The sequence below is a fragment of the Dipteris shenzhenensis genome, chromosome 13 (assembly GCF_047967505.1).
Source record: "Dipteris shenzhenensis isolate YYH24624 ecotype China chromosome 13, Dip_SZ_1.0, whole genome shotgun sequence".
Taxonomy (NCBI): domain Eukaryota; kingdom Viridiplantae; phylum Streptophyta; class Polypodiopsida; order Gleicheniales; family Dipteridaceae; genus Dipteris; species Dipteris shenzhenensis.
Window position 1 is genome coordinate 18355657 of NC_141608.1, and position 25740 is coordinate 18381396.

The following is a 25740-nucleotide window of genomic DNA, read 5'->3' on the forward strand; positions in this document are numbered from 1 at the left end:
GTAGCGGGAATTGAGGTTGAGGTAGAGATAGAGGTTGAAGAAGCTGAGGCGAGTCCTACCTTTGCCTTGCTGTCTACCCCTAGTCCACTTCAGTTGTAACGTGTGTTCACATCCTCCAATTTTAGTTGTGTCGTTTGCTTTTTTTTGTTGTTGTTGTTATTGTCATCTTTCTTGGCTTTGTCCCCCATTTCTCTTGGGGTGCATGTGCAGATCTTAGTGTTCGACCGGGAGCAGGAGCACCGGTTTCCCTCCCCATAATGGGAGGCACGTCCAGTGCGAGGTGGTGGAGAGGCAGGACGGAAGCCTAAGGTGGAGAGGCAGCCAAGAGGTGGAGAAGGACGAGAGGCTAAGATGAAGAGTTTTTTTTTTTTTGAGTGGTGGTTTTTTTTTTTTTAAGTTCCAAAAAAAAAAAAAAAAGAGCGCGAAGGTGGCAAGGGGAGCAGAGAAGGGGGGGCAGTGGATGAACGGAAAAGGAGGGAGGGAGGTGGCTGAGTGAGGGGGTAGTGGGGAGTGAGGGGTGGCTAAGGGGAGCGAGGGGTGGCTGAGGGGAGCAGGGCTGAGCGGGGGGCAGGGGTGGCTGAGCGGGGAGTGGGGGAGCAAGGAGCGAGGGAGCAGGGAGCGGGAGAGCGAGGGAGCTGAGTGGGGAGCGGGAGAGCGAGGGCGCGGGGAGCAAGGGGTGGCTGAGCGAGGGAGCGAGCTAGCGGGGAGCGAGGGGTTAACGAGGAGCAAGGGGCTGAGAGCACAAGGGAGCTGAGTGGGAGAGCGAGGGGAGCAAGGAGCGGAAAGCTGCTGCTGCAGGGAGAGCTGCTGCTGCGGGAAGCAGAGAGCTGAGCGAGCGGAGAGCTGAGCGAGCGGAGAGTGAGGGGGGCTGAGCGAGCGGGGGCTGAGCGAGCGGGGCTGAGAGAGCGACAGGAGCTGAGAGAGCGAGTGGAGAGAGAGAGTAGTCCGTGAGCCAAACCCTGCATAAAATTGACCCAAAGAGCAAGCCTAACAATGGCAAGTCCAAGAAGGATGACTCTGATGACAAGGACACTTCCAAGAGGAAACAGAAGAAGAAGTGCTTCTATTGTGACATGCCAGGTCATTTTGCGAAGGATTGCAGAGAGAAGAAGGCAGATCAGAAAAACAAGAGGGAGTCCGACTCAGATTCAAAGGGCAACACAAAAGCCAAAGCTAATGTCGTGATCGAAGAACTGTTCTTGGTGACATTTCTCTATGTTACTGAGGTCGGATATGCCGACCTAGAAACCATAGTGATGTTGTCTGGCATTGAGATGTGGGCCGACAAGGAGTCAGAAACCTTTGTGAAGGTGAAGGACAGCATGGAGTGCTTGGTATCTTCCAGATGCATGGTTGTTGATACTGACATAAGGGTGGATTCCATGCAGTACCCTAGAGTTTCATGTTCAGATGGTTGCTGTACTTCAGAAGGGGACACTACAGGATTACACACGCTATTGGTATGTGTCTCAATGAGGTGCATGGTTTGCTTTCAGAGCAAGCACACAGGCAATACGACAATCTTGTATGTACTTGATGTTCTTAATTTGAGCCTTCATAGCATTCTATGGAGAGAATCTGCTCTTCAACTGTCTCAGGTAATGCGAGATTGGAAGGAATTGGCCTTCCTCGAAGGGTGCTTCTTTAAATCTCAGACACACATTGCTGGAAAGTGATGGACAAGGTGTACTGAAGCCAGAAGAGTACCTCCTTGAGAGCTCAGCAAGAGTTCGTGGTTCAAGTTATCTAGAGATATCCATATAGAAGGACCTTGCCAAACGCAGGACAGTGTGAAACAGACCCTTAGAGCATGGTGCCTAGGAGACTCCAGCTTGTTCACATTATGAGGGGGACAACTGGAGGATCGTGGCATTTGGATTGCTCGAGTTCGAAGGCAAGAACGTGACTGAAGGTGGTGGTGCCAGGAGGTGCTACCAAAGATGGACCTATGTACCAAGATGGTGTGCGCAAGCGGACCCAGACCCGGTGGAGCAGGAGCCACTGGATGAAAAGCGAGGAAAAGATTTCGACATCAAAATGTTCCAGAGGACTACGACCAAGGAGTTACTGGAGCATCGTAATCGACGTGTTGGCATTGGGCCGAGATGTGTCGGTGAGAGGGGGTGTTGGAAAGGTCACCTCCCCATCTGTAAGCCCCCATATGAGGAGAGCGTAGGGGAGGTAGACCAGGGGATATTGGAGCTGCCACATGCACAGCACATGAGCTGCCATGTGGGCAGCACACAGAAAAGGCAGAGGCTGCCACATGGGCAGCACACAGGCTGCCATGTGGGCAGCTGTCAAAGCTGGATCAGTGGGCTGACAGAGGAGCAGCATGGCAGGCCAAAAGGCGCCGGCAAAGGGCAGGCCATGGGCCTGCAAAGAGGCGCACAGGTGGCGGCATGAGCAGGCTGGAGGCGCCTGCATGGCGGGCTGTCTGGCAGAGGAGATGGTGCAGAAGGGTTGGGCAGATCAGCAGTGGGGTCAGCCACATGGAGGGGCTGGTTGGGCTGGTTGGAGCCTTATAGGCAGACAAATGGGGCTGGGACCCTGCCTTGAAAGGAGGGCTAAAGCCCTTGGATGGGCCAAAGGCCCTAGAAAAGAGAGCCCCACAAGGGGCATTTATATGCAGACGAGGGCAGGGCCTGGTCGGCCATAGGCAGCCTTGGGGGCTAACAAAGGAGGGCTTCCAGGCCCTCATTCACCATCATCTGGAGCAGCAAGCAGGAGCAGCAGGAGACCAGCACCCTTGGAGCCTATTTTGGAGGACCAAGAAGAGTTGGAAGGCTGCAGACCTAGCTCAGCAAGGTGCTGCCACCTAGGCCAGTAAGGTGGAGAAAATCTTCTGGACAGAAAGTCTACAGACGCTCGAGGTGGAGCACGCGGGCTCGAGTCTAGAGATATCCAGCAGATATTAGAAGTACCTCGTGGTAAGATCAGAGGACCACACCATTGGTGGGACTCTGGATCTCTCTCTTTTGTATTGTGTCCATAGCTTTGGACGGAAATACATTTGGTGGTTTCTATATCAGGCTGGATCATTGTCTATTGATCAGTCTGCACATCAATGTGATGCACATAAGTTAAAGAAGTTTGTGATTCCACTCCCCACACACACTGTGTGAGCTCCTAGGCTATTCTATCACTTCCGCTGTCCATACCCTCTATTGGGTGATTTCTAACAACCCATTTGACCAACATGAGTGGGGTTCTCTCCAAGGCAGCTTTCGGCATAAGGTTCAAATCCCTTCTCACCAAGACTTCGAGAAGGTGTACGAGGTCGATCGCAAAATGAGTCGTAGTACGAGCACATCATGGACTCTGTCAAAGACCGCATTGCCAAGGCACAAGACTCCTTTCAGACGCAAGCTACTAAACATAGGCGGATGTGGGCTACAAGGAGGGTAATTGGGTCTACTTTGGATCATGAAGAAGCAACTCAAGCAACATGGGAAGAAGTGCCCAAAGCTCTCACATTGAATTTTTGGACCTTTTCCACGAACTAAATTTTTAATAGAACAAGCAAGAGAACAAAGGAAAGATCAGAGTTTGTGTGCGACATATACCTACATGAATCCAGGAACATTCCCAAACTCATCCTCTAAAAACACAACATAGTTCAATTTCAAATTCACGATAGTCACTCATAAGATTGAAAACCATAAACTCCATCACGCACAGCACGGACTAGCTACTATGACATCCCCACTAACGTCATCAGTGCCCAACAATGGGTGCAGACCGTAGTATAAAAATATGCTCTCACACATACAAATCCACACACCCACACATACTTGAGCATCCATTTATACAAAGTCAGCACTCCGGAGGTGAAGGGAAAACTCAACCATGACGAAGGCTAGCACTAAAAGAGAAGGCTAATCAAAAAGTAGTCCAAAATCTCTTCATTTAAGCTACAACTCCTTGTGAAGTGTAAACGATTTCATTTCAGTCTCTCCCAAATGAGCATCTAAATCTAGCTGATAGGGCAACGCACCATTTAGATAGAAAGAATTATCGCAATACCAACAGGCCGCAACTTGGACAAAAACTTCACAAGGTGAAATTTGCATGTCCGCTAATACGGCAAAAGCATATACCTAGATGAATCCAGGAACATTCCCAAACTCATCCTCTAAAAACACAACATAGTGCAGTTTCAATCTCACGATAGTCACTCATAAGATTGAAAACCATAATCTCCATCACGCATAGCATAGAGTTTGTGTGTGACATATACTTATCTAATTTTTATATTAAAAATGGAAAAGCTCACACGTGCATGTGCATGCGGGCATAATACAGAGAAAAACGGTGACAATGTCTTGCTCCATAAGAGACAGACAATAGTGAGGCAATACCAACTGTATAATACCCAGGGAACAACCTCAACCTAAGGAGAAGTGGAAAAATGCTCCAAGAGAGGCACATTGTAAGACACTAAGAGTGGATAAGGGGGGGCATATAAATAACCCCAGCCTGGTCGGCCATGATCCAACCCAACCAGGTCGTGTTAGGTCAAGTTAACCGGACCAATCACGTAGGGTAACCCGACCTGATTGGGAGCCCAAACTAGGCCCCAACTCAGGCCTACCAGCCAGCCTGGATTGCCAACATAGCCAGCCTACCCAGGCCTCCACATGAACAGGTTTACCCTATCCTCTCCGGGCAAGCACAATAAAGCCCTCTCTCACTATAAGATATACCTTCATAAGACTAGAATATATCCAATCTTACAAATTAATTTAAAAAAGTTATAGAACAAGAAAAGAGAGAGTACTAAAAAATGTGTGAATGAGAAAAATAAAAAAGAAGCCAAAGAACTTAGTAAGCAAAGCTACACACGTTCTCATCAGTACCCAAGCATAAGCTGCCACCTGGGTTTTGAAAGATTACAGAATCAACCAAACAACAAAAACTTTGAAACCAAAAAGAAAGAAACTAGCAAAAAATTAGAAGAAAAAAAGGAGAGAGAGAGAGAGAGAGAGAGAGAGAGAGAGAGAGTTGAATTAGGTTAAATTACCATCACAACGCAAACTAACCCCGAAAATTTTTATGTGTAAAAGAAGCAAAAAGAAATAACAACTAATGTGCACAAGGAAATAAAGATAAACCAATGTACATATAAGACAACAAATTAAACACCAACGCAAGCACAAGGAAACAATTATTACCCTTACTTTGTGATAAAAAGCAGAATTATAGTTACATTTACACACACATGCACAGCTAAACTAAATAGGTACCTAAGAGTACATGGACTCCAAAAATAGAACAAATCTAAGAATTAAAAAGAAAATGGGCTATGAAGCTCCCCACTTCGGATTTCGATTCTACGTTCAAGGATCCTAAACATACTCAAAGCCTAAATTCCGAACATATAGCGACTACAACGAAGGACAGAGCAGAGTTTCTTCATTACACTTCTTGTATTATAGCCCTTTCTAAGAAGTAGTAGAATTAAATTACTAAATTGAGAGATAAATGCCCTCTTACTTGTGCAAAGATGAGGAAGTAACACTCCAAATCTAGCCATATCAAAGATGTTTGATGTTTGAGTCAATGTGAGGCATTCGTACGATTTTCAACATAGCATACTCAGGTTGTTGTCGTTTATCATAGATATCAGCTTCTAAACCTAAGAAAGATTGAGTAATGCTAAGGTCCAAGGATCTACAATAGCTATACAATTAAGTTCACAAAACCCTCAAGGATAAATTCCTCCCCCAAAAGAGTTTGGATCTTTGTAGGAATGTCTACGACAAATAAGTCATCTATGAATCTCCTAACCTGACTTAGTTTATGAAGAACAATTGGACAAATCTCACAAGAGATTAAACGCTCCATAAACTCAAATTCATAAGTGAAAAAGTAAAAGTTTGCTAAAAAAACAGCACCATTAGTGCCCATTGGTATACCAACACTGTGTTGAAATAAAGAGTCTCCTAGAGTTATGAAGCTTTTTAGCTTCTTCCTAATGGCAAGTATTTAGAGAGTGGTTACAGGACTTTTGCATGTATTCCATAATGTTATGGCCTTCATTAGCATCTCTGATGTCAATGTGATCTTCCACAAGGCAACAAAATCATGATTGAGTATTTTTTATTCAATTCGATGTTTATACTTGCAATTGAAGATGTGTATCATTGAGGTATAAATGTGAAACTAAGAAGCCCTTTTGACAGTCTCTTGGGTAATTCTTCGTTCATGGGGTGCTTCTCTAGCGAGCATGTTACATGCATATGTAAAATGCTGATCATCGATAGGCTCAAATAGGCAACGCATTAAACATTAAATGTCCATTCACATCTGCACAAATGTACCAACACCCACACCAAATCCACATCTTGCTTAGCACCCTCTCTGCAGCTCATGGTGAGCATAATGATCCGAAGAAGCAAGCCGATGAGCAGCATGCCTATTGGATTCACCTCGGTGAGAGCATCTGATAGCCTTGATCCTCAAAAGAAGAATGCCTCCCTGAACAGCAAATTAGATCACTTCAGCTTTGGTTTCCCGTGCTAGTCTGTACCGAGTTCCCAATAGGTTATAATGATATGTGGGGCACACCACGACCTATATCCTCCGGTGAACACATCACATACAAGAACCTCGAACAATGAACGCCGATGCATACCGTGTCCATAGTCTCTGTGAAGTCAAACACTAAACTCCTAACACATCTGGTCCATAACTCCACAGCCTTGCTTTACCTGCCAACTTTCAACTGATCAGGGCCATAATCAGCATGTATTCCCGCCGACATGCTCTCTCTAGTTGTGACCCATTGGGGGAGACTTTCTTACTGTCACAAGGCAAGTACTATATAGCATTCCTTGGCAACAACTCCTACCTTGGAACCACCTGACTAGGAAGATGAGTCTGACTCTGAGTCATGATCCTTAGCTTTGCCTTTGGACCAATGGTCTCTGGCCAAATGTCCTTTCTTCCCACATTTGTATCACTTGCCCCGCTTTTTCTTATGCACTAATGAAAGTGCTTCACCACTTGGAGTGATTTGTAACTTTCCATGTGCTACAAGTATTGTTTCCTCCTCCGTCACTGAGGTCTGACTGACTATTCATGACCTGGCACCTGAACACCCAAAAAACATGTCGTAATTTGATGGAAGCTTGGTTAAGAGGAGAAGCACCAACTAGAGAGATGTGAGAACTGTGAGTATTGGGGAACTTGCCCCGCTTTTTCTTATGCACTAATGAAAGTGCTTCACCACTTGGAGTGATTTGTAACTTTCCATGTGCTACAAGTATTGTTTCCTCCTCCGTCACTGAAGTCTGACTGACTATTCATGACCTGGCACCTGAACACCCAAAAAACATGTCGTAATTTGATGGAAGCTTGGTTAAGAGGAGAAGCGCCAACCCCAAAAAGAAACAATTGCCACTAGTGGACTGCCTAGTGTCATAATCACCAGCCCAATCTCAATCACTATAGGCATGCATATGCAGGTCACCCCCCCTGGGAAATAACAAGCCAAAAGACTTCGTGCCCTGCAAATAACGGAAGATGCGCTTAAGCCTTAACTGCCTACCAATGCATAGTTTTTGGGCTGTGCATGTACCTGCTCACCTGAGATACTGCAAACTGAATATCAGGTCCAGTGTTGTAGAGATATATGAGGCATCCAACCGCCTAACTGTAAAGTGTGGCATCAACCCATTCTCCTGCATCATGCATTGTGAGTTTCAGCCCCGGCTCCATGGGAGTGGCTATGGGCTTACAATCATGCATGTTAAATCTGTCCAAGAGTTTCTGCACATACTTGGACTGAGACATAACAGTGCCACGTCTCTCTTGAGAGAACAGGATCCCCAAATAGAAGTGAAGCAGCCCCAAATCTGACATGTCAAAGTTGGTCTGCAAATCAGCTTTGAAATTTGCAATTTTATCTTCATTGGACCCTATGAGCAATAAGTCATCGACATAAAGAAGGATGACTAAAATTCCCCCCCATCCATCTTGATGTAGAGGGTGCTCAGATACCAAATGTGAGTATTGGGGAGAGAGAGAGCAAGAGAGAGTGAGGTGAGAGCTGAAAGCTTAGTTGCAATAGAAGAGTGTAAGAGTACAACTGAAAGAGTGAGAGATAAGGTTTTGTCCTAGTGATAAATAGTAGTCACTAACCATAGTTAGTGAACTAGGGGGAAAAACCTCTTAAAGAGGGAAAAGTGCCCCTAACTAGCTTATTAAATTACATTGGTCACTGCTGAATTATATCTATAATTCTAACAAGAACAGCACCCATCGCCCAAAGCTAGTCATGAATGACCTTGGCGCACATCAATAAACGTTGTATTGTACTCCCATTGGGGAAATCAAGATTGAATAGATGACCCTGCAAAGTGACAACTCGCATCGCCGAATCCTCACATAGAAATCCTCCAATTTGGTCTTACCTCCAATGCACTGGTTAGCGTCTCGACTGCTGGAGAGACCTCCTTTGTGATCGCCCAGACCAATGCTGAATGTGCCTTTGAGTCCCGCTCCTCCCAATCCTGAAGCTACTCCATCCTCTTTGGCCCCATCCCAATGAATAGCGTTCTTTGGTCATTCGAGCTTCCTTTCGTAGCCACGAAATACCTCCCACAGGCCTTTGTGTATGAACTAGACGTTTAGATTGACCTTCCAATGGGCATAGTTCTTGCCATAAAGTTTATCTTCCTTGCTCGTATGTCATTGCTACTCCTGATAGAGAACAGTCTACTTGGCGGAGAACTAGAAGAGAAAAGGGAAATGAAGTGTTTACAAAGAAAGAATACTACCCTGAAGCTACTCTTCGAAGTCGTCCTCTTTGGTTGCATCCCAATGAATAGCGTTCTTTGGTCATTCGAGCTTCCTTTCGTAGCCCTGAACTACCTCCTAGAGGCCTTTGTGTATAAACTAGACCTTTAGATTGACCTTCCAATTGGCATAGTTCTTGCCATAGTTTATCTTCCTTGCTCGTACATCGTTGCTGATCCTGATAGAGAACAGTCTGCTGGGCGAAGAACTAGAAGAGGAAAGGGAAATGGAAGTGTGTACAAAGAAAGAATACTACTTCTCCAACAAGATCCTGATAAGGAGACCTTGTACCATGTTATAGTGGAGTGTGTGCAGAGAAGGGGAGAGCCTTTTGCAAGGAAGGCCTTACCTCCGGATCCTTCATACTTCTTCTCCCAAGCTTCTTCTTATAGGATCCTCATCTTCCTTGACATGCCCTTGGCGGGCTTGCCCTTCCCTTTCCCTTTTGCAAGAAGGCCTTACCTCCGGCTCCTACATACTTCTTCTCTCGAGCTTCTTCTTGTGCAATGGCACAAGCTCCTCAAACCTGATAGGCCACATTCATTGTCCTACAATCATGGTTGTGATAAACCCCTCGTAACTCCCAAGCACAAGCTTGGCCATCTGGGATGACGCCATCTTTTGACCTACCCTTGAAAGCTGGTCCCTGACTACCTTCACTTTCATGATGAAGTCCTGCACCAAATCCCTTCATCTTCATCTTGAATAACTCTATCTCGAGGTCAATAATTCTAGCATCGTTGTTGAGCTTGTACATATCCTTGAGGACAATCCAAGGCCCTCTTCACCCTCACCTTTCTTCCTATTTCTTTACGAGCTAGCAAATGATGGGTTTTTTGTTCGGCACACGAGTTCATGATCCAAAAGTTTGGTCTGCCCATGGCGGGTACATGGTGGCATCATTAGCACCCTCAGCCATTTGGATTCCCTCTCCCCTAAGGACAAAGAACAAGATCCAAATGAGTCTTGCATTGCAAGGTGATAATATTCACGAGGTAACTCTTTATGGGAGGGGGGGTTTATTCTATAGCTTGATCCCCGGGACACTACCTTGGCACTGGTGGAGTAAAGTCCAATGGAGCTTGGTCGATAGTTGGTTTTCTTCATCCCTTGACCCCATGACTTCACATTGGATAAGACAAATCATGTACCAAGCTTAATACATTATCACTCTGATTCTAGAGTCCTAAAGGATTACTGAGCCATCTTGTCCTCCATTGGGACTTGTTGCGGCATTGTTCTAAAGACTCCATTGGGACTTCTTTCGGCATTGTTTTGCAGCCAGATCCCACAACGAATGCCCAGGTTCAAGTTCAATCGGTTTGAAGCCAATTCTAGTCCTTGTCCCCCACCACCCTCTTCGCCTAGCCCTCTAGAGCAACCTCCCTCCGACCCACTGCTCTCCCCCCTCCCCAATGCCGTAGCCCAGCCCTATTGTATTCTTCTCATCCCCTGGGCTCCCCTGCAACTACCAATTGTCATTCAAGCCCTCACAAGCCTCCCTCCCGAATAATCATCAAACTTAGGCTTCCTCGAGCAAACTCCCTCTTCTCCTCCAAAGTCCATCCATGTATTCTTTGGGCTCATCCTCACCCTTCTTCATCATCTTCTCTAGGCTCAGATCCTCTTTTTCAGCTTCCAAGGTGCAAGTCCCACCCAATGCAGCCACCCTCCCGTAAGTTTTGGCACTTGGGGCCATGAACCTACTCTGAGGTTCTTAAGTATAAATTCCTTGCTCTTGAAGTTTCAAGGATGATTTTACAGCCCATGAAAGGAAAGGATACCCCACCATTTCGGGGCTTTGATTTGCAGCCACAATTGAGGAGCAATGGACCCCATTCCTTTTTTAGCTGTAGAGGAAAGCCAAGGCAGAAAGGCATGAGCTATGGAGATGAAGGCCAAGGATTGGGTGCGGCAGCATGACATGAGCTATGGATAGCACATCATACATGGCCATTAGATGCCTTTCCCCCAGGATAGACCTGACCTTGGCTTTTTTGGTGGCAATGACCCAATTGAATGTGAGCCTCTACCATGTTACTCACTTGCCCTTGAATCAGTGTTCCAGCAAGTTCAGAGTTCCGGCCTGGCATTAGGTCCTCAAGTGGGTTTGGAGCTAGTGATGCCTTTATCGCATCACTACACCAATTTGGTCTACTCCCCCTCCAAATCCCCCTCAAAATCCATGTGCTATGAAGCTGTTATGCCATGTTTGCAATTAGTGGTCTGTGGTTTTGTGACCACGCATGTCAACAACCACACCACTTGATCGTACGGCAAGAGGTGCAGCAAGGCCTTGTCAAGCGGTCAATGGATATTTTGATGCTTCAAGCACATAAGTTCTCGACCTCAAACGTAGCGGACTCCTTCCATCAGGAGCCCGGATATCTAGTTCCCAACTCTGAGTTGGAGAAAGGGAGTTTGCATCTCGGTGGGACACGCCCTTGCCCTAGAGGTTTTCAACTAGGGGGAACTCATTGTTGGACGGGCAATTTAGATGGACTTACGGATTTGGGGTGCCAAGATTGGGATTCTAAAATTTAAAACCAAATTGCCATTTTATATTAGCAGCCTGGCACAAGCTTCATTCTAAGAGTTAATTGGTTGCTCGCTTCAAAAAGAACATGGGAAGCAAACAAGTGCTCAGCTTAAGAAAGAAGGTGAAGACAAGGCAATGGTTAAAAAGGCTACGTGATTCTAGAATGAACACACACACACACACACACCTTCATAAGGCAAATCCAATCTCATAAGGTAATTATAGATCTAGGTACTTGCATTTCCAGACTCGTTCAGCTGGCTAAATAAGGTTCTTGAAATGGCTGTCCGATACCTACATCTTGTCTTTTAAAGGTGATATCAGGGAACACTCTGAAGAGCCAGTGTAACAGCATAAAATAACACGAAGGGTACAGCCCATGAAACCCAAGCAGCAGCCTTAGAACTAGGCCCAAGACGATAGACCATTAACTTTCCTCTCTTTTCCAGTGAATCCGCCAGCTTAAATCGAACAAGTTCAAACCATGAAAGACCTATAGCCTTTTCGAGAATGTCGAAAATGTTACCTTGATAGTGCCTCCATAGACCATGATTCCAGGACGATTAAGACGACCCATTGCAATGATTGTACCTGGCATCTGCATCGACCAAATGAGTTGACCGCCCGTTCTTGAATTGACAACTTAAAGAATTTTGGCTTTCATAATTTGACTAGATATCATCGTAAGGCTTTAGAGAGCGCGAAGAAAGCTTACGTTCTTATCGCATCCAGGAATGGAGATATTGGCGTCGTACCATTGTCCCCCCATCACGGTTTCGATGCTATCAGCGATCAGGTCTCTGGACTGCAAGCTGTAGCTCATGCCCTCTGTCCCCATCGATATGGCATCACTCACTCCAACGGTGTTGAAACGAAAACCCACCATGCCTGCAGCGTTCACACCTTCCTTCACAGCCTCGGAAAGCTTCAAAAGATGCATGTTGCACGTGTTCCCCTCGTACCAGACGGAAGATATACCGACCTGCGGCTTGTTCATATCTTCTTCTGTTAGCCCAACGCCGAAGAGTATGGCCTGAGAGCCCCCTTGAGACTTGGGGTATGTCACTCTCCGGCTGTATTTGTTCAAATGAGGTGTGGGCGCATCCTCTACGACTGCGGGAGGGGCTTGAGGCTGCGCGACAGCGGATGCCCAGATACTACCTGATCTGGGAGACCTGCGGCTAGATTGCAAGGGTAGACCGAGAGACTGTATGTAGATATTGGAGCCGAGACGGGTAGATACATCAAGCAAGCCAGCCATGGTTCAAGCTTCTTCAGTTCTGTGTCACCCAGGAGAAGATATTCAGTGTCTTTCAAAGCATTTTTAGAATCTGGAGAGAAATCACTAATGCGTGGCAGCTGCAAGACAGATTACAGCATAGATTACCAAGAAGCTTTCTGAGCTCTGAGGCACCAAGAAGCTCCTGCAGGGATTTTCCACGCCAAGGTCTTTCAAGCTGCTCTTTTCAAACTGTTTATGCACTTGCAACAGAAATGGGTAATGCCTAGCACAAATGTACCCAAAACAAGCACAAATGTACCCAAAACAAGCTAGTTTTCTGAGCCCCGGGGATTGTCCACGCTCACAGCTGTGTCACTGTGTTTTCAGCAGAAAATATTGCTAGTGCCCAGTAGCAGCACAGATAACCAAAAACAAGGGCCAGTTTTTTCAAGAAGTGCTGCACAGTAACAAAAATTGCACAACACACATGGAAGTCCCTCAGCCTTTTGAACAGCTATCAAATAGACTGAAAATCATTCGTTTACAATTAGTACAGTAAGTTTTAGATCACAATCCTCGTGGGTTTTCATTAACCTAAAGTCTTTACGTTCATGGAAATGGACATTCTTCCTAGAAAAATGGACTTAAATGGAAATGTACACATACATTCCCACTCCAGTCGTACCTCTTAAGGAAGTGCTTTAGCAAAGGCTTTGACCTCCCTTAATGTGATTTTTGGCCTACCCCCCATGGGTAGACCTTAGTAATCTTTTGGCCTCCAAAGAGAAAAATCAAGTATTTAGTTATTTTTATGTTCACTCTATGGCCTGCCCCCAAAGGGGTAGGGCTTAGTAGTCGTTTGGGATTGAAAGTGAAAAATCACAATTTCAATTTATTAGTTTTATTGTGCAATATTGGTCACATACCATTGGTCCAAGTTTTGCTAGTGTCTTCTGAAGACTTGAGTTTTGGAGCTGTCCAGCAATTTGTTGGCATTTGATTGCTAGTGCATGGAGAGAGTTCTGCAAATTCCTTCTATTGCATCAGTGATTTATTCCTAGAGGGCAACTCCTTTGGATTAAGCTCATAGATTCTTTCCTCCTTCCTCTCCATGCATTAACTCACTCCATCGTCTTCCTCTTTGTTGCAATCGCGCAAGCTTCCCCTCCATCCATCTCTTCAATGCTTTTGTAGAGGTTGAGCTAACTTTAAACAAACCATGAGTTCGAGGATAACATTTATAGACTGAAGAAATTATCGATCTACAGTGGTGCACAGTGAAATACGGGGTCTACCGTTGGGTTCACATTCCCTTGGTTGAACATTCTTTGGACGACGCAAATGTCATGCATCGGTGAATCTATATCTAGTTGCATAGCGTTTGGGAATTCCTGCCCTACAAACACAAATCAGTTCAGCTACGGATGTAATAAGAAATCAGTCAAGAAGAGAGTGAATCCAGTGGCATCATCCCGAAGGGTTAGCTAACGATAGTACACTACAGTCAAAGCAAGAGATAGAAGGACCATCGAAGCAAAGATCACGATTATAGTATCAAATCAAGATTCCAAGTTTTGTAGTGCCTTTTGGAGGACTTCATTTGAAAATCTTGGCACCAAAGTGGATTTTACTTCAGCTTTCCATCCTAAGGCAAATGGACAAACGAAGGTAACCAATAATACTATCTTGGATATGCAGCGGATATATGTTGATGCTCAAGGTAGGAATTGGGATAAGTATTTGCATTTATTGCAATTTGCTTATAACAACACAATCCATTCTGCTACAGGAAGAGCACCATTTGAAATAATTTATTAAAAGTTATTACCAATCCCTATCACAAGGATTAGTCAAAAGATGGAAGCTGTAGATGATTTTACAAGAAGCTATGATCAGATCATGAGAGAAGTGACTGAAACCATCAAGAGAGCTCAAGAGAAGTATACTAAGCAAGCAAACAAGAAAAGACAGCATATGATGTATAAGGAAGGAGATTTTGTCCTTCTACGAACTGAAAAGAGGCATTTAAAGAGTGTTGATAAATGCCTTGCAATGAAATTAGCACCAAGGTTTTATGGATCTTTCAAGGTTATCACTAAGGTAAATGATTTGACTTATCATTTGGACTTGCCAAATCATTGGAAGATTCATAACACCTTTCACATTCATGTCTTGAAACCTTTTAAAGGAGAATTACCAACACATCCTATTTATGAGTGAAGAGCCACCTTTGATTGTGGATGAAGTTGAAATTTTCACTCCTAGACTCCTATCCTTCTTACGATTATCCTTACCTACTTGACACCTACTAATTTATTTGAACCATTTGGCTTTGTAGTGATGGATTACTCTTTACTAGCATTCGAAGATTGAATGTCACCAATTGACTCTATAGGGGGGCCGTGTCGATGAAAAATGGCATTAGGCTATGGGGATGGGGGAAGGAATTCTTTCGGGGAAGGGGGGAGAGTGGTTTGTGGGAGGGGCGCCATGCAAGTAACACATGGCCATGCAGTGTAGACCATGCACGCAGCCACGTGTCACATGCATGGCCTCTCTCTGTAATATAAGGGCATGTGAGGAAATCCAAAGGAGTTTTGCGCGACGTCTGGGTGCTTCATCAATGGAGCAGTAAATTGTTCTGCCATCATTAGTCGGAGCGTTGCACCATCATCATCTTGGTGTTTGGAGGTTTCGCTACATGAAGTTGAAGGTGCACATTATGAGGCCGAAAAGGATGGCCAGAGCTCGTGGAGAGTTGTGTGCCATGGTGGATGAGAGTTGTGATAAGCAAGATGGCGGCGGACAGATTGCAAAAAATATTGCTGCAGTGGTCATCTATGGAACGCAGGAGTATGTACAAATCGTTATGTTTTTCTTATGTACTGAGAAGGTTATGACCTCATTTGAGCTTTACAGGCTGAAGAAGAAGCGAGGGAGGCCTCGAAAGAATGGGACGAAGAGTGAGGGCCCGAAAGTTTTGGAGCTTAGCATAACTATGGGAGCAAGGGGTGGAGATGTAGATGTGGAACGTCTACTTCCTAAGGTCAAAAATTTTCTAGAAGAAGCATGCCTATCAAGATTTTGTGGTGTCGAAAAGAGGAGGTGTCCTCTATCATTTGCATTTCCAAATGGTGGTACGCATAAAGTGCACGAAGCCTATAGAGTATCAATCGAATGCTTCAGAGATAGCTGGGATGGGATGGAGAGCGCCCGATCAATGGGGTGATTATGTGTCATTGTTTAAAGCAAATGAATATTCATACCTATCAAGGTATGTTGGGGTATTGTCTGAAGGATCTTGGGCAGCCGCATTACAAAAGTGTGTCGAAAGCAGCAACGCGCGAGGATATGCAAGCTGGAATCAAGCTCTACGGCCGGTATGGCGCCGACGAAATGAAGAACCAGGTATGCCTGACAAGTGCAAATGTCTTCGATCGTGCCTTTTTGTTTTGGAAGTTTAAGATGAGGTGTAGATAAGTAGCCACGTTGAGCAAATGCCTTCTAAAGATGTTGCAGTCAGGAAGCTATTATCCTTCTGCCTCTTGAATTATTCCTTATCAGGGGAAAGGAATAGATAGTTGCAGAGCTGAGTGCCTATGGAAGGATATGGTTTCACCATCTTCAATCTCACCTCATGATGTGAGTAGTATTTTCTTTTGTGGTGATGAAAAAGTAAGTCGGCCTAACGTTGATAGGCATATCAAAGAGGAGTAATTGATTGTGGGTCAAGGTATTTCACTATGGGCTTGATGAAAGATGCAAAGCGCGTGGGAGATAAAGATTTTCTTCTTTGTAGCAAGAGCCCAATAGACAAACTTGTTGATAGTTTGTGGTTAAGTGAGATTCATTTGTCGGATAAAGAGAACAGTGCTCATGTTTCTGCTGTTGCACCTATTGGTCCTCTTGCCGCCACGAAGATGTGTAGTGGTAATGCTATCAGTGTTGATAGTGCAACACTCGTGCAATAACATCGACCAAGGAAGGAGCCTCCTCCGAATGAAAGCGAATCTACAAGTTCTACCGTGCCACGTCTCTTTGCATATCTGCCTCTCATAAAAGCATGCAGGAATGGCATACATATTAACTAAGGTTGCAGGGCATACATAATTTGGGAGTCCTTCGAGTAGAATACGTAATGGTGTTTGAACACTATTGAGTTTTGTGAGCCCTTTGAGCCCAATGTTTGTTATGCAAGTACTTATGCAATAACAATTGAAATCTTTTTTTGGAAAGACGTGTAAATTTCTCTCATTTTTGTAATTCAATCAGATTTTGAAGTGGAGAAAGAATTAAAGCTCAAAATTACAATGTTGATGCAAAAATTCCACGTGAATTAGAATCATTGTCACGAAGATCTTAAATTTTTTAATTTAGGAGACCCATGAGAAATACACCCATGCCACCATATAGCTTTGAGTGATGAAATCTACAACATCTTTCACAAGTAAAAATCGAGGAAACCTTGAAATCCTTCCTTCTTATTGATCATCCATCCCTCTATTCTTTTTATAGGGTTTAATGACTAGCCAAACCGACCAAATACCCACTCCCTTCAATAATGCATCCCTAGTAGTGTATTGTACTCTATGGATCCTAGCCAAAACTTCAAGAAGGTTATTGATAGGGCCTTTATAAAGTCCCTCAATCTCTCAAGGAAGAGTCTGTACCTCTCAATGACACCTCCATTGCCCCTATAGGGCCCTGTCTTGCTCATCATTTGCACTCCAATGGTGTTTACAAACAAGTTTGTTTGCAAAAACGTTTTTTGGTCCATGTGTTGGATGCGGTGATTAGGACCACGGTTTCCAAAACCATGTGTTCCATTACATTTCAAAGGCCCAAAAACCTCTACCTGTCAGCTCTTGCACAATTCCATGGAGATTTGAAGAAGTTCCGTCTGTTTCTCTGTCAAATCCATCAAAGGTTAAAACCTTTGATTTTTTTATTACAAGTCAATTGTAAGGGTTGAGTCCGCGTTTCCCATTCATTGGTTGGGGTTTTGGAGTTGTGCTGGCAGAAGAGAGATATTTGTAGATTTTCTTGCTGAGTCCAATAATGCAGCGACACCCATGTTTTGAGGCATCCCAGGTTCTATTCCCACTATTGGTCATTGCCATGGGGCCGTGATTCTTTTGGATATACCTTATGCAGATCACTCCAGTTGTAGTCTGAGCCGTGTGTGCTCATTCGTGGTTTGCATTGGCTCATAGTGGATGCTTTACAGACCATTTAGATGCATTGTGATCCTTGTTGGATGTGTTGATAGGCCCAGATTGCCTTGTGGGATGCTTTATTGATGAACGTTTAGCACACAGATGCTATTTTATGCTGAGGGACAAATTTGACATATTGCAGTGGATGCACAAGTTGTGCTATTATCTCTTGGATGAGATTTTTTTGATACATATGCTCATGCACAACATTTATTCTTGAGGCAGTTTGGCACTTATTGGCATTAGGTTTACCATTTTTTTGTCATTACAGGTGGACATTTTCTTTTAGGCCAGATTTGCTCATACGGATGTGTAGTACATGGACATGAGTCAGTTGCATTTTGATGCTTTGATCCTTTGAGGTTTGGTGATATTACCTTCCATTGTGGCATACATATTTGGGTGCACCTTGTATTTGATGTGATTTCTCTCTTGCAAGAAGTAGCATTTGGGATTTTGTTTCATTTGCATCATGGCATCCTCTTCCATGTCTGAAAAGGGGTTTTGAAGCATTAAAAAGTCGGATGGGACAAACGTTTCTTTGTGAAAAGAACAGATAAGGGATGTGCTTATTCAAAAGAAGCAGATTATACCCTTGGGAGGGATTGAAGCTCAGCGTGCAGATATGTCTGAGGATAATTGGAATGAGTTGGATGCATTAGCAAAGTCTACTGTTAGACTTCATCTTGCAGAGTCAATCTATTTCATAGTAGTAAATGAGCAAACTACATAAGATTTGTGGAAGAAATTAAAGCCCCTCAATCTCTCAAGGAAGAGTCTTTAGCTCTCAATGACACCTCCATTGCCTCTCCTTGATCAATAGAGAGAGATATAGCCCCATTGTATTCATAATAACCTCAAAATTTGAGGATTTCATGAGAGCCTAAGAGAGTATCTTCTTCTATAGCTTCTTCGATTGCTAGCATCAACATAGACATTTTGCCAACAAAACAAGTTGTTGATGTCCAATAGGAGAGGATTGGGAGTCAACTCGTCCTATCAACAAACCCAAACAATGCCCATCCTTCTTCCACATATGATATTGCATCATAGATCGACATATGTGCCACAATTAGCATTGCTTGACCGATAACAATAGATGTTGAGCAATATCTCACATTGTATGATGTTTGGGAGGCTATTCATTTACAAGAGGATGAAACCCTTTACAATAGATGCTTAGTAATATCTCACATTGTACAATGCTTTGGAGGCTATTTGTTTACAAGAGCAACTATAGAGTACCAGACGAATGAAGAAGACTTCCAAGCATTGCAATCCTCTCTCTTCACTCTAAATTAGAGGAATCTTGCATTACGACTACTATAAATGCCACCATCAACATAAGGCTCATGGGAGAGGCCCTAACACCCTAGATCTTCTTCTCCTCTACATTTTCAAAAAAAAGCTTCTGATTATGTCCTTTAGAGCTTGAGCTGTGATTTTTTGAGTGCATATTCATTTATGAGCTTGTTATTGTTTTTCTAAAAAATGTTTCTTTGAGAGACCTTTTGAGTCAAAAAGCTTTCAATTATGTCGTTCTCAGAATGAGTTGTGGTCTCTTAAGTGTGTATGTCTTTTACTTGAGATTTTATGGGCTTGTGAGTGTTTTTTTGAGGAATTCGCTTCACTATGAGATCTTTTTGAGTGCCATTTGAGAGAGTTTTCAGTGTTTTCTAAGGGTGGCAATCTATGTGCAATACTATGAAAACACATAAGTACTTCACAAAAGAAGTCTTCTAAATGTGGAAAGATGGAATGCTAATTTAAGCGCATTCTTAAACATGATCATGGGCTGAAAGCAACAAAATCTAAGCTGCCCCTGTTGGGCTTACATGTAGAGCCAAACTATGTCTCAATGATGCTCTACAACATGCAATGTGTGCATGGACTAGAGCTTGACATTGAGGCTAAAGGCTTGAGCAAATGCTATGGGACTTGAGAAATTCTAAATTTCACATGAGCTTTAAAGCTACTCTCGAGTATCGCAACTTCACGAATATCCTAGCCATCATCTACCGAGATGGAGCAAGATAATTGCTCTTTTAGCTCCTAATGTTATGTCTTGAGTAATGATGCACAAATTGGGATTTGTTCTTACAAGTTGTATATTTGAACTTGTGAATAAATAAAATAAATTCATGATCCTATGGTGTGTTTATTTTTATTGTCTTATTATGTTGGGATTAATTTAAAATGAGATGGATGCCTTTATAGTATGTTTAAAACTAACAAATTTTATACACAACTAATTAAATAAATTTAGGAACCAATAGAGATTTGCATAAAAGTATTCATGAAGTTTTCTTAAAGATTCCATAAGATGATGCTATAGTCAACCACATCTACATGCCAAAAGAGAATTTAAATATGGAGGACCATCTTCACCACTTCTAAACCTAAGCACTATCTACATGTCCTTCCACTCAATGGTTGCTTTCTATAGATGGGTGGAAGCTTGGTGTCATTGAACCAATCCATTAACGTCTTTTTCAAAAACAAAAGATTGATAGTGGGTTTGAAGAATGTTGTCTCCATGAGCTTGTACCTTTGATAATATCCTAGCAAGCCATTCTCACTCTTACAACAAAACTTCATAACATCAATTAACCCATGGAATAGTGCTTGTGAAGATCTAATGTCCGACTTTTGAAATCACTTTGACTTCAAGATTTAAAGGCAAGTGAAAAAATGCCACGAATTATTGCATAACCAACAGCCTTCCGTAAGTTACATTGACACTTTCCTGACAACATGGTTAAATTAGGCAATGGCAAAGCTTCTACATCTGACATAAACTAAGTGTTTTTATAGTAGTAAAAGACTAAACATATTCTCTTTCTAAACTTCTTTGTTTTATCGCACAAGGTAAAGTTTCACAAAATGTGTTACATAAGCTTTTTGTCATGCAATTGTTCAAACTAGAACCTTTAAGAAAAGATGAAATCTTGCCAACAATTATTTCTTTAAGACATTCTATGAGAATTGTTGAGTAATTGAATGCTGTAAAGGAAATAGCAACACCTTTTTCCAAGTGCTCCTCCAAAGCCAAAGACAATTTGAAAGAGGCATACAACTGAAAAGTTGGCTTAACATCATCTATATCAAGCTCTCATAGTTAAATGACATTTATTGAGCAAGTAGCATCAATGGCTCTAAGTCTACGAAGATTTGGGCATACATCACTTCATATATGCTTATTCTAGTCTCCATCATGCTCACCATCTTTTGTTTACTCCAGGATGGTTTCCCTTAGCTTCATTAAAAGCAAAGGCAAATCAGTGGTTATACTTATTGTTGTTGGATTCTTTAGGAGCCACTAGGTCCATACTGATCTTCCCTTAACGCACATGCATGTATCTTATGCGGGTACCCACCCACCCACAAGTGCATGCTGTGCACCTAATTTTCCACAAGCATTCATTTACTGACTGAATTATCACAGATGAAGGTTAGCACATCCCTTAGCTTCATTAAAAGCAAAGGCAAATCAGTGGTTATACTTATTGTTGTTGGATTCTTTAGGAGCCACTAGGTCCATACTGATCTTCCCTTAACGCACATGCATGTATCTTATGCGGGTACCCACCCACCCACAAGTGCATGCTGTGCACCTAATTTTCCACAAGCATTCATTTACTGACTGAATTATCATAGATGAAGGTTAGCACATACAGAAAGAAGGGAATCCAAGTCTATCATCCAAGCTACATCCTGCTTGTGAAGACATGAAAATTCCCCCGAGCAAAAGTTTGAGTTGAAACAGCTTTATAAAGGTAGTCTATTTCGCAATGCACATCTGAAATCAGAAGACTTGAATGAGAATTTCACAGGGTGAGATTTGCATATCTGCTATTACAAGAAAAGAAATCCATAAACAAGCTCAAACCATCATATAAGACGGAGTCCCCATCGATAATAAGCAAACTACCAGGACACCACAATTAGAATAAACTGTATCATATGTGAAAACATTCATTAGATATTGACTGCTAGACTCTTTGACCTTCCCTTCGCTCCTATATTCAACAGTTGCTTTTTTTAACCATGTCACTAAACGTGAGAAAAACAAGCATATAACAGACTGGTTGGAAAAAAATGTGCACATTTCTGTTTTTCACTCCAATGCAGGTGGGCAAATTTAAAGGCACACCTTGCACTGGTTGCTTCATGTATTAAAAAAAGGCAGTGATTGCTCGGAGTCCTTTCAAGAAAAGAGAGCAAATATGATCCAAAAGCAAAGCAGACTCCAACCCTTTTGCAATACATTTTCTTGTCAATGAGAAAACGAGTCCACACATTTGGAAGGACAAATACATAGCCCTAAAAAAAGGCTGTAGACCAATCCAAATCACACTTTCTTGGCAAAATTTTGCCTTGTAAGGTACACGACTCCTAATTTAAGGTTTGCAGGTATGATTTCATTTTTGAAGTTTAAATCCCACATCTAAAGTCAGTGCAAGTAAGGCAAATACCATAGGATCTTAGTCTGATCCACTGATGTCAGCGCCGGTAAGGTGAATACTGTGGAGAGCGAGACCGTTCACTACCTTTGCGTGAATACCGAGGAGAACGCTCCCGATCATCGCGTTCATGACTGCCTCGATAAGGAGAATATCGAGGAGAACGCCTTGAACTATAGCGATCTCTATCATAATCACGGCCATAGCTTCGAGAATTGCCACGTATGGCAGCTGCAAAGCCCATTCAGAGCATAGCTGATTAGATGGCAGTCTAATTGACCCTCCACCAGATCAAGTCCCAGATACATAACCCAATAATGAGTACTATAACAAAAACACTTGACCGCATTCATTAGCCTACCTCGCACACCAAGATATGAACCAGGGGTAGGTGTCCTTGCTCTCTTGCGCTTAGCCTGTACAAGCAAAAAAAACTGAGACTTTACCAAAAGTGCAAAAGGATTCAGTAAAAAATAGGCCTCCAAACTGACCAACACACTCAAAAATTCCCCGAGTTTTCAGATAAGCCACTGTAAAAACATTTTTTAATTCAAATGAAAGCTGTCATACTGCATTTCACAGCCTCTCTCTGGATCCACTCTGAGAATTAGCCCTGGCTAGTAAAAAAACAAGCAGGCAAAGGGTCATTACTTCTAACTTATTACACAGCTGACACGTGTGTACTGTAGCAACCTTACCAACCATTCATCATTCGCACTGAGAAACTCGCATTCGGCAAGGGCACTGTTTAAAAGGGAGGGAGGACTTGACTTCAGCGGCAAAGGCTGCTGTAGAATTGAGTCGGAAGCGTCAACTATGGAGTTGGTACCAGCTATTGGTTTGTAATGTTCAGCATTGCTTTTGATAGAAGCTTGAGATAAAAAAAGACTTTAAGCGCTACAAGTCAACTGATGCTGTTGTTGACAATGAAAATGCTGAAGCAGAGCACTGTTGGCATCGATAATTCGATTGGTGTTTAGTGAGGCGGAGGCACGGTCCATTAAATTCGGCATGAAAAGCTCCCACGGCTCATTGAACAATAGAAATTCTTGTTGGTTCCTTATAAGCCGATGTAGAAATTAAAATAATGGGCACGGATGCTGCAGGGGAGGGCCCTGACACCTTATTCTCTGAACGATCAACCGTTCCAAAAACGAATGCAATCGAATTAGGAACTGCAAGAAACAAGTTATACGCTTAATCTCATGCCTGTCTGACTAGATGAGGTAGCTCGAGGACCTGCTTCTAAATCCTGTATGTGATATAGCGACAAGACTAAAATTTGCAATCAAACATCACCTTTTCCACAGTGATGATCCGACCCTCCAAGGTAGAACGGTTCAAGTACTTGATGCATCGTTCGGCATCTTCGAGAGATTCCATCGTAACAAACCCAAAACCCCTGGATTCACGAGTTCGGGGATCTACCACCAGCCTACATTCAGTCACCTATGGCAGAATGCAGTAGCCACGTGAGAAGGAACGTCTAGAAAGATTGCGAATCCTCAAACGCACACTGAAAACTTTCCCGGAGAAAAGGAATCCTATTCGAGTGGAGAAAGCATTGGCACCTTCCCCTCTTTAGTCAGATGTTCCTCTAGATCCTTCTCCGTTACACGCGTCGACAGACCGGTGACATAAAGATTGTTGCCAGGATTACTGGCCTCCTCCTTGTTCTCCCTGCACAAAATACTCAGCCAAAGCGCTAAACAACGCTGTTGAAGAACAAAAGCAGAGATACGCGAGACTCCATAGAAAGAAGAAGAGATCAAGCGCCGTCTCTTACCTTCTTGCGGGACTTCTTGACCGGTACCTTCTCACGGGGCTTTTGGACCTCGAATATCTGGGCCTTGGTGACGGAGACTCGGAATACCTAAGATAAAAAAAGACAACGACAAACTGATGAGCATTCGGAAAGCAGACACCGGCCCCGAACATTTTCAGCGAAAGGAGAGTCCCGATAATGCTAACCTGCCACGCTTTGGAGAGTCCCCCTACAAGGAGAAAACGTCCGCAAGCAAAATCAGGAACGCAAATACGCTAAGGGAGCAGGAAATCGGCAGAAAGAAAGCGGAACGACAGATGATCCGATCAAGAGCGCAAATCACGAAACGGAGAGAAAGATCGGAACGATGATCAAACGAAAACAGCATAAAAACGAGATGAACAAGATGGAAGAGACGATGAAAGAATCGGATGTTACCATGTCGAATCGACGCAAAACGAAGCTGAAATGCTAAGAATGGCGAGCAAACCCTAAAAATTCGAAACAGGAAGAAAGAAGCCAGCTCTCAAAACAAAGAGCAGTTGTCCAAAAACAATTAAACCGTGGGTAAAAATCCCCATCTGCAATTACTTAACCCAACCTTGAGTCTCCTCGTGGGTTCAGACATGTGTCCTGAATAACCCGAATGTGTACCCCCACCCACCCATGGCGTGGTTTACACACCAAACGAATATCATAAGGAACACAAGTCTTACATTTATAGGCTGAATGACTACTTATTAATCTGCATGAGTTCGATCCCCCCTATCGAACAATGGGTAAGTAATTCACAAGGGCATCACACTGACATGGCACTACATAATTCAACCAAGGACTCGGCCAACTAAAGGAAAGTTTGTCCACCCAAGCACTGGTCAAGATACCTCTAACCAATTTAAAAACTTGGCGGACTCATTGAATCTACGTGGTTAGGACGCTCAGTTGCTAGAGCCTTCCCTTCCTTTTCTTCGTGGCCTTCACAATGGAGAGTCCCTCTTCTTTGCGTCAAGCTCCAATCTCAAAGGTAAGGCTCGCCTATTGTCTCCCTGCATGTGGTCTATATCGTGATGAATGTCCAGAGTTATCGTGACAAACGTGAACGTAAGTAGCGTTAGTTGACGATTGAGAGAGTGGTAGTTTGTAAAGCCTTTTGTGCACATCGACCTCATAACTCTACGAGTCTCTTTTTTTTGCGATAAGAATTATTACAATATGCAAGAGAACTCAAAGTGGAGGCGGAGTGAGCTCAAGTAACAAGCAAACCTCTAAGTAAAGTATTAGAAGCAAAAATATGCACAAGACTCCATCGAAAGACATACGTAGGATTGAGAAGCTTGAGGTCCTCAATGCCTAGAGATCAATTTTCGAAGAGCACTTCCAATGAGAATATGAGAGTGACTAAAGGGAGCGTTGTAGATGCCGTTAGGCAAGTGCGTGTGCATGCTCAAACTCGTTTTACAATCTGAGCTCTATCATTGCTAAGTTAGGAGTGTGTTGGGAAGATGATGTGACATAGATATGATTGATAAGCTTGCTATCCGAATTGAGAGATTCACTGACAGCGTTTGGATTATAGTAACAATTCGTTCATCAGACTTATCACATATGGGAATTATGCTTGTGGTATGTTGCACTTGAGTGGCTACTTTTGTGATGACCAAACTATTTTTTTGATTACTTTACACACTATTGAGGGAGCAAATGCCAAAAAAGCATGTGCTTTTGCTCTCAGG

At 43.3% G+C, this 25740-nt stretch overlaps 2 protein-coding genes across 4 annotated transcripts in view; both read right to left on the bottom strand.

Annotated features, from left to right (window-relative positions):
• LOC147895115 (dehydratase family) overlaps positions 1 to 13130 on the bottom strand; it is a 67295-nt gene extending 54165 nt beyond the window's left edge. The window contains exons 1-3 of one of the 2 annotated variants that reach the window (XM_087383815.1): positions 12729 to 13130; positions 12057 to 12621; positions 11868 to 11939 (exon numbers count right to left, since the gene is read on the bottom strand). In XM_087383815.1, the coding sequence (XP_087239941.1) occupies positions 11868 to 11939; positions 12057 to 12602 (618 nt within the window). In that variant the 5' untranslated portion in view covers positions 12603 to 12621; positions 12729 to 13130. The remainder of the gene's footprint in view (positions 1 to 11867; positions 11940 to 12056; positions 12622 to 12728) is intronic. The other variant, XM_087383814.1, reaches the window with a different exon arrangement.
• Positions 13131 to 20942: 7812 nt separating this feature from the next.
• On the bottom strand, positions 20943 to 24546 carry LOC147895116 (serine/arginine-rich splicing factor SR45a-like). Of its 2 annotated transcripts, XM_087383869.1 has the most exons (8): positions 24446 to 24546; positions 24214 to 24236; positions 24029 to 24115; positions 23814 to 23922; positions 23542 to 23691; positions 22604 to 22658; positions 22255 to 22473; positions 20943 to 21035 (listed from the first exon to the last, which is right to left on the bottom strand). In XM_087383869.1, exons 1-7 carry the CDS (start codon positions 24446 to 24448, stop codon positions 22283 to 22285), a joined length of 618 nt encoding a protein of 205 aa, XP_087239995.1. In that variant the 5' UTR covers positions 24449 to 24546; the 3' UTR covers positions 20943 to 21035; positions 22255 to 22282. The 2 variants fall into 2 exon arrangements, with proteins under 2 accessions (XP_087239995.1, XP_087239994.1); XM_087383868.1 differs by lacking the exon at positions 20943 to 21035 and having other exon boundaries at positions 22024 to 22473.
• Positions 24547 to 25740: the final 1194 nt, after the last annotated feature.